Consider the following 8,311-nt stretch of genomic DNA (forward strand, 5'->3'; position numbering starts at 1 on the left):
GCTATGATAGATTTTTCGTGCATCTATTATACATTTACGTTTCGTTATCATTAAATATATTAGGCTTTAATTTCTTACCTTCCATACTTTAATTTCTGTTGTGCAGAAAATACAGAAGCTATTGTAACATATGATACACAGGGTGGACAATTTATCTTGATTATCTTCTATAACGGAGAAACCAGAAGAGAGAGAAAAGCGAAACTTTGCACGAAGCAACTATAAGAGGAGGAACATCAGGGCCGTAGCCAGCAGGTTTATGTAGGAGGGGTCCATTATTTTTGAGGGGGTAGCTACACTGTACAACCCCCCCAAAAAAAGTGTTACAGCTAATGATTCTGAGGCCTGAAAAAAATGGAAAATTTTGATTTCTGCCCAGAAAACTAAAAGCACTGTTTTTTTAGCTTTATCTCCATAAATATTATATACCAGATAGTTTCTATTATGCTTAACCAAGAACTATTGCCCCGGACCAAGCATTATACCTTTGTGCATTTCAACTTAAACCCTTGTACACAAAACTCATCAACATAAGACTGATTTTTTTTTGAAATTTCACGTAATTTCTTTAAGATTTCCTGACAAAAATGTTTATTTATTGTTCGTGACTAAAAAACACCGTAATTATTTTATTAACAAATATATATCACTTCCTGTTTTGTACCAAGTAGGCAAAAAAGTGAATGAAATCCAAACTGAAAAACTGAATAGAAATTTTCTCACAAATTTTCCATCTGATAAAAAATACCTTTTTAAAAACACTAGTTGCGGCACATAAAATTATAATGTACTTAATGTATAAAAAATATAATTTACCGTAAATTATTAATATGTAAACTTTGTTATTTTTAAATGACTGAAGCATAGTAATCTTACGATGATGATTTAAAATCTGGTGATTTGGGGGTCCAGGAAATCAAGCTGGGGATTTATGGGAAGGGGGGCTTGGCCGCGATGGGCCCCCCTTTGTATGTATTAAACAGAAACACCCAATAAACAGTATTGCCAATTCAACATAAAGTTATGTTTTTCAAATGGCCCTACGTTAGATTATTACATATTTAAAATCAAAAGGTCAAACGAAAACGTAAAATAAAAGTTTTATTATTCATTGTTGGAAATTAAGAATGTTATAATATCACAAATATCCAATATTTGGAAGCTTTTATCCATGTACAACATAACAGAGATGAACAGGATATTGCACATGGAAAGTACTTTATCGTTGGATATCATGTTCATGGTATGACTTCTTCCGAATGAATACGAACGAAGTTACCAGGGTTTGAAAATTTCATTTTTTTGAAATGCTTTATTTTAAAAAATAGATAAGTATCATATCTAGTTACCTGTATGGTTTGTAGTGTATGTGTAAATTACTTTTCCGTTTATAGCACTCCGATATCTCAAACCGTTCTGAAGATATGATAAACATTGCTGAAGTTTGCAACACTGCTTAAATCATGTAATTGCGAGAACTAGTTCTAATTACACTACTAAAAGCTATTACTGGAATGCTATAAAAGAGAAAGAAAACCGATTATTCTAAATATTTTTCATAAATACGCAATTTTCAACAGTGTAGGGAACTTTATCAATGTTTATCATCTCTCTCTGAAACGATTTGAGATACCGAAGTGCCGTAAACAACAAAATAATTTGTACGTTCATTGCAAACTATATGTAACTAGATATGATACTTATATAAGCATTTTTTCGAAATGAAGCCCTTCAAAAAAATCAAAATTTCAAGCCCTGGTAACTTCGTTCCTAGTGATTCGAAAAAAAAAAAAAGACATATCATGACCATGGTATAAAACGCTAAGGTACTTTCGATATTCATTATCCTGTTCGTATCCATTATGCTATATATGTGGTAGAGACTTCCAAACTTTGGATGTTAGTGATACTATAACATCCTTATTCTGCAACACTGAATAATAAAATTTGGTATTTTAAGTTTTCGTTTGACATGTTGATTTGCAATATGTAATAATCTGACGTAGTACCATCTGAAAAAACACAAGTTTGTATTGGGTTGGCCACACTGTTTGTTGTGTGTTTCTGTTTAATACATACAATGAAGATAAATTGTCTACCCTGTATATATATATATATATATATATATATATATATATATATATATATATATATATATATATATATTCTTAGAAAATCAGATTTGAAACAAAGGTTGCATCATCCTCATCTTCCCTGTTGCAATTCCATGCTCGTAGTCTTGGAGAAGGAAACGTTATTGTAATTAACATTCTATTGGAAGTGAAAGATTTTTCCAGTGTGTTTTGGCTTGGGGTTACCCATGGGAAAAGACTACCCAACTATTTCAATAGAAACTAGAAACACTTGCAAGGGGAGACAACACTTTCACGACACTTTTTTTTCGACATTGAGACATCCTCAACTCTGATCTTGTAGGATAGGATATCGTTGGCTGGTGATGTAGACAAGAGTTTTGAAGTTTTGTGATACTGTTGTGATTGGTCCCCAACACATTTGTTGCTATTGTGGTGGACGTAATAGCTCTGCTAATGTTCTAAAAGGCAAAATGAGCTGCATTAAATATAAACCATTTTTAAGACAAAGCATTCGCATTTAAGGCTGTCAGCGAGACAAGAGTTCAGGCAATTTTTTTTTTCTCGGAAAGCTGTCCGAATGTGATGTCCCATTTCGGAATATGTATCTACTTCTATTGGAAGAGCTCCGTGTAGTCACGAAAATTGTCTCGTCTCGTCTCGTGCAACCCTATTTGCATTATGATGCTGAGAATCCATTATACTGTAATTTTCATGCTTTTGTTGTCATAAGAATATGATTATTTTAAGGGGGGTACGGTGGCTCAATGCTAGAGCGCTTACCTCTGATGCACCGGGTACTTGGTTCGGTGCCCGGCCAAGTAAGTTTGTGGTGAACTAGCGCGATTCCTTTCACAACCTCATTCCATCGATTCATTCATCATAATTCATTTACCTTAATCATTCATCTCCCGTAGCCTAAAGGGTATAATCGTGGGACGTTAAAGTGAAAGACGATTATTTTAACGAAGTTTATTATTGTGTTTGGTAATATAGCTTATTTGAAAGTAACTAACCAATTCGTATGTTTCTATATTTCAGTAATGTACTTTGACAAAGCCTTCCATCGATGTGCGAAGTTTGGTGTGAAGAAAATAGCTGCGAGAGGTCGAATAAATAACATAAAAACCAAAGACAATAACATTGCAGTGATCACTACTGACGAAACACCAGGTAAAATCATTAAATTACAGAAATTTCATTTCTTATATTAACTCTATGCACTGTAAGACAGTTTTATTACTGGTAATAATCTTTCTGAGTATGCTTATGATAATTATTAGCATAAGAACTACAGAACCGTGTTTTTTTTTTCTCGGAATGAAAATCAGTAATTCATCCATATTCATACGCAATTCCCAAATATGTCAGTATATGTGCTGTATAACGTATCGTCTTGTAAAATCGAAGCCATCGTGTTTACCATTCATGGTGACGTAACAATTGTATTCTTTATACGTTTTTGAGGTGTACTATAGAAAACTTAGTTTCTGCTGTTACTTGAACAATCCTTATACATTTTGTTACATAGCGGAAATTTTTTTGTAAAATTTGACAAAACATACTTTAAGTGTGCAAACTTCTGAACAGCAACAATTCAGACTTTACACACATCTTCATGTTTTTTGGTTGAATTTTCTTACGTTCTACATATTTTACTAAGTTGGTACAAATGAATTATTGTTAAAATTGTTGGTGTGAATGAAATATGAAAATGAATGTAATTTAAGGTGTATATCAAACATTGTTCTCAATATTTTCCCTTGAAGTTAGGACGAGGACAATGAAATTTTTTTCAATCATTAAACGACAACGTTAGTTGATATTATATCATAGCATAACCCTTTTATTGTAGGATTTCCACTTTTTAAGGTAAATTTTAGAATTTCAGTCAAACAGCTGCTGCTTCCTTACTATTTATCGTAGGATCATGGTTTAAACCTCGTTTTTTTCTCCCTAGAATAGAGCATCCTTTCTAACGGCCTAGAGTCATGGATCAAACGCTATTGTCTTCAGGATAACGCGCTCTTTCCTACGTTACCATTCAGATATCCGTATCATACACCTGAACCGGGAAATTCTGAAAAAACTGGAAACTTTTCTGAAAGAATCACCGCCTCGGAATAGTTACGTCCCACAGGCACGGACTCGGGTTCACATAGGGATAAAAAAAAAAGAGAGAGAGAGAGAGAGAAAAATATTCAAAGGTACGCACAATCCGGGATGCAAAATTTCAATCTGGCATCTTAAAAACTAATGACGTGAAAAATTTTTGAAATTTGTCTTAAGAAAAAAATAGTCACACCCCTCCGTTCCCACTTTGCGTCACCAAGTTGACCATCCGGTTCCAAAATGCGTCTGGGGTGTTTTTTGGTCCATGCTTGACTTGACTAATAAAAACAAATCGGGCTTAAATATCTGTTATAGGACCTAAATAAGTGGTCAAAGACACACCATGGTTAACAAAAATTACCATAAATCCTTAAAGGGATTAAAAGGATTTCAAATTAACGTTACTTCACTGTATTATTATTTTCAGTGAGTAAAATTTTTAAAAATAAATCTGAGTGAGCTGTCTGTTTCTTTTATATATACGTATATATTACTGTTTACTTGAGAGAAACTACAGAAGCAGGAAATATGAAATCCTACAATATCGCGAGCATTTAATAGAAAAAAAAGTCCCAAGATGAGACATGTGTAAATCGATAATCGTTAACGAATGAGCAAAGTTATGTGAGTTTTATATATGAAGTTTTCATGGTAGTTTTGAAGAAAAAAAAATATATTATTTTAAATAATCTTAATTGATTCCGTGTGACAACCACACTATCAAGGAAAATGAAGTTGATATTCAAATACGCTGTCACCAAGCTCTTAAATATTGCACTAGCAAAGTAACACAATACAAAGCATGGTTAATGATATATTACCCTAAACTCTAAAACTTTAATTCTTATTTAACTATAATATTGCTTAAAAGTAATACTTATCTCAATCGATAGATCATATAGAGCTGAACAAAAATATATTCTTGAGGATAAATTCACATGCGTAGTTTTAGAGAATATCGAACAAAGCATTTTTTTATAGTGCTAAAAATGGTCTTTTTCCCAATAATAATTGACAGTGTTTATTCTGTTAGAGCAAAATATATCTATTGTTATTAGTCTTAGCCTAACGATGATACACATGCTTTGAGTCGTCACACAGACATTCCTAACAGTAACGCACATACTGCATATAATTTCAGTGTTCTTCTCTTACGTTATAGGGAACTTTTGTTATGTAAACATATAGATTACGACTACAGAATTTCAACTACAGCCATGGTTATTGGAAATTATATTCAATGGAGCATTTCTCATATCAAATTCAGATTTAGCATGCTAATCTATTACATAAAATTGAAAATAACTATGTTTGTGACTTAATGACTCTTGAACCACCCAACCGATCTTGAGCAAATTTTCAACGTAGATTAGGTTCTAGGCTGGAAAGGTTTTTATCATTTCAATTTGACGGTGCAACTTTGGAGAGGGATAGATATTTAAAAATGATCAAAAATGGCCGATATTATTGTCGAATCCATAGTTTTTGGCGTCGCTGAGATGAAGAGTGACACTTCCGATACCTTTTAAATCCAAATTTAGCCCACGTTGTCCTTTATGTCCAAATTGAAACGCATTCTCCCCGTGCGAAGAACAGGCAATCTGCTAATAATAACTAAAATCATAGAATTTGCTTCCGAATGCACAGAAGTAAAGATATGTTTTGTGATAGTGTTATTCGTGAAAAATATTAGATAAAGTTTATTATTACTATTTACAGTTTAATCAGATGGTTTTCATGGTGTATTCAGAATCTACTTTAAAGTCTTCCAAAATTTAAAAAATAAACGTTCACATTACGAAAGGGTGCATCTTTGCATTGTAAATATGTATTCTGTTTTGGCGTAGGTGCGGTAGAAGTTCGGATACCTCTTCGGACGGACGCTGAAGAAACTCCAAAACCTGACGATCAAAATGGCAATGTTTGTTCCAAGATGCTTAACAACACAGAATCTCCTTGCAAAGAAGAGGAGGAGGAAGATGGAGGTAAGTTAAGAAAAATAATAAAATCGGTATTTATCTTTCATTCTTAGTGTTGATTATTTGGCAAGATTTGAAAAGAGTACACAATGCATCGTTGTTCATGATACGTATAAAGTGACCTAACTTTTGGAATAATATGGAAACTTATCATAATCACACTATGCTATTTTTTTGGTATGTTGTGCACTGATAGTACGTTATAATTATATTATTATTATTATTATTATTATTTGTAGAAATAGAACTTCCTCGTGGCTATGTGAATAGTGTACACACTTTTGACACAGAGACCAGGGTTCGATTCCCAACGGGAGCTCACGTAACTCATCAGATCCCATGTTAAACTATAGGTTCAGGTCTTATATGGTCTCGCAGCTCAACGGGACGCTAAACTCAAATCATTTGTTGTAGTAGTAGGTAATAGTAGTAGTACAAGGAAGTAATTTTCATAGAAATAAGTTAACAGCGCTAGAGGTAAACGTTATACCACTGAGTCACCATGATCCGACAATATTTTCTATTCTGTAAATTCTATAGCGTTTCTTGTGTTTGTGGCTGAAACTACGTAGATGTACAGGTTAGTTTCAGCATTCTTTAAAAACAATCTGGACAGAACAAATTTAGGAAAGTTGTAGATTCTAAATAAAGCTATAATCATTTAGAATCTCTTGATTAAAACCGTTTTGTGTGTACTATCATATGATTTACTCCCTGTATTCCTTTCTGTATTCATTCCATGCTATTTATTTTCTAATAAATGTCGTATGTTTTTGTAAATGGATATCATGGCCTCTTCTAGAATTCCAAATTGTTTCGACTTCCAACCCTATAATACATGTCGTATTATTGAGTTTCTTACACATACTAGAGATCAACGAAATAGTGCAAGCTTTTGCTACTAGAAGTTTATTTCTACAACTACGATATAGTGTTTCTTCCAGACATGTTTTTCCTTGCAGCTCTGAGAGTGCCTCTCCTCCGGGGAAGACCAAGATAATACGTCTGTGAAAATATGTGCCCCTCCGAATATTGAGGGTTCTGAATGAAACACTGCTATGATATATAATCATGCTTGGTCAATAATCAAGTGCCCCTGTAAAGATTCTACATATATAATTTTGATTTTTTTTTTTAAATATAGAATAACAGTATTAAATACAACCACTGTCGTACGTAGAAGTTCATCCAGGCGGAGGGTTAACCTTGTAGTATTTTAAAACTCTTGAACTTCTTCTGGGGCCATTTCGTTCATTTCTTTCCCTTCTTTCAATTTGTTTTCTTAGTGACTCAGAGAATGTCTCCTAATAATCTAATATATATACAGGGCTTGGACAAAAATATCTAAAACGTTTGCAAAAGTGTGAAAATCATACCTAGTATGGTGTGGGGCCTCCTTTTGCGTCCAAAACAGCTTGGATCCGATGTGGAATGGACGTATACAGCTTCTGAATCGTGGTGTGTGGAACTTTTGTTCACCACCTGTTTATATATATCATATGCAGAGAGAGGGGGGACGGTTGTTTCTCAAGTAATGTCTTGCCTCCTTAGAATGACTTTTATTATTATTACATTGTTTTGTGCTACAGTTGAAACCTCTTTATTAAAAAACTTTCTGTACTTTTTGTACTAAAAAAAAGTTAACATAATGTAGTAGTTGCAGAAGAATGAAGGTGTTGAAAAAAATTGTAAAACTCTCTTTATGTGTTTTAAGTTGTTGAATGCCATTACTATCCAAGGAATAGTATTCCTATAAGGTATCTTATTTCCATTCAGTAACTTACATATTCCATTTAGTTAATTATCATAAGTAGTAAAGTTTTCCCCATTTCGCTTCCCCTGTCGATATTTACATAACATCATTTTCCAGTTATTAACAACCACACATCGAAATAAATCACTCTCTTTTTGTTTGTAGCATCGTCCAATTGGTAAAACATGTACAGCCCAATATATCATCGTTATATAATTTACAAACACTTGTTCAGGTCTGAACTGTAATTCAGAACAATGTGCATGCTAGGGGTTTCTTCTGTTTGCGTTTCTGCCTTGGAAACAGAATATCCAGGTTCGATTCTCGATGGGAGTACATATACCTCGAATCTTACGTTAGACTGTAAGTCCGTA

General features: G+C 33.4%; 1 protein-coding gene across 2 annotated transcripts in view; it reads left to right on the forward strand.

The window, feature by feature from the left end:
* The window catches only part of zyd (sodium/potassium/calcium exchanger zydeco), a 328,654-nt gene that overhangs the window by 294,335 nt on the left and 26,008 nt on the right, over positions 1-8,311 (forward strand). For both annotated transcript variants that reach the window (XM_081736516.1, XM_081736517.1), the window contains exons 5-6: positions 3,135-3,266; positions 6,053-6,190. In XM_081736516.1, the coding sequence (XP_081592642.1) occupies positions 3,135-3,266; positions 6,053-6,190 (270 nt within the window). The remainder of the gene's footprint in view (positions 1-3,134; positions 3,267-6,052; positions 6,191-8,311) is intronic.

The sequence above is a fragment of the Thermobia domestica genome, chromosome 13 (assembly GCF_964235325.1).
Source record: "Thermobia domestica chromosome 13, izTheDome1.hap1.1, whole genome shotgun sequence".
Classification (NCBI taxonomy): Eukaryota; Metazoa; Arthropoda; class Insecta; order Zygentoma; family Lepismatidae; genus Thermobia; species Thermobia domestica.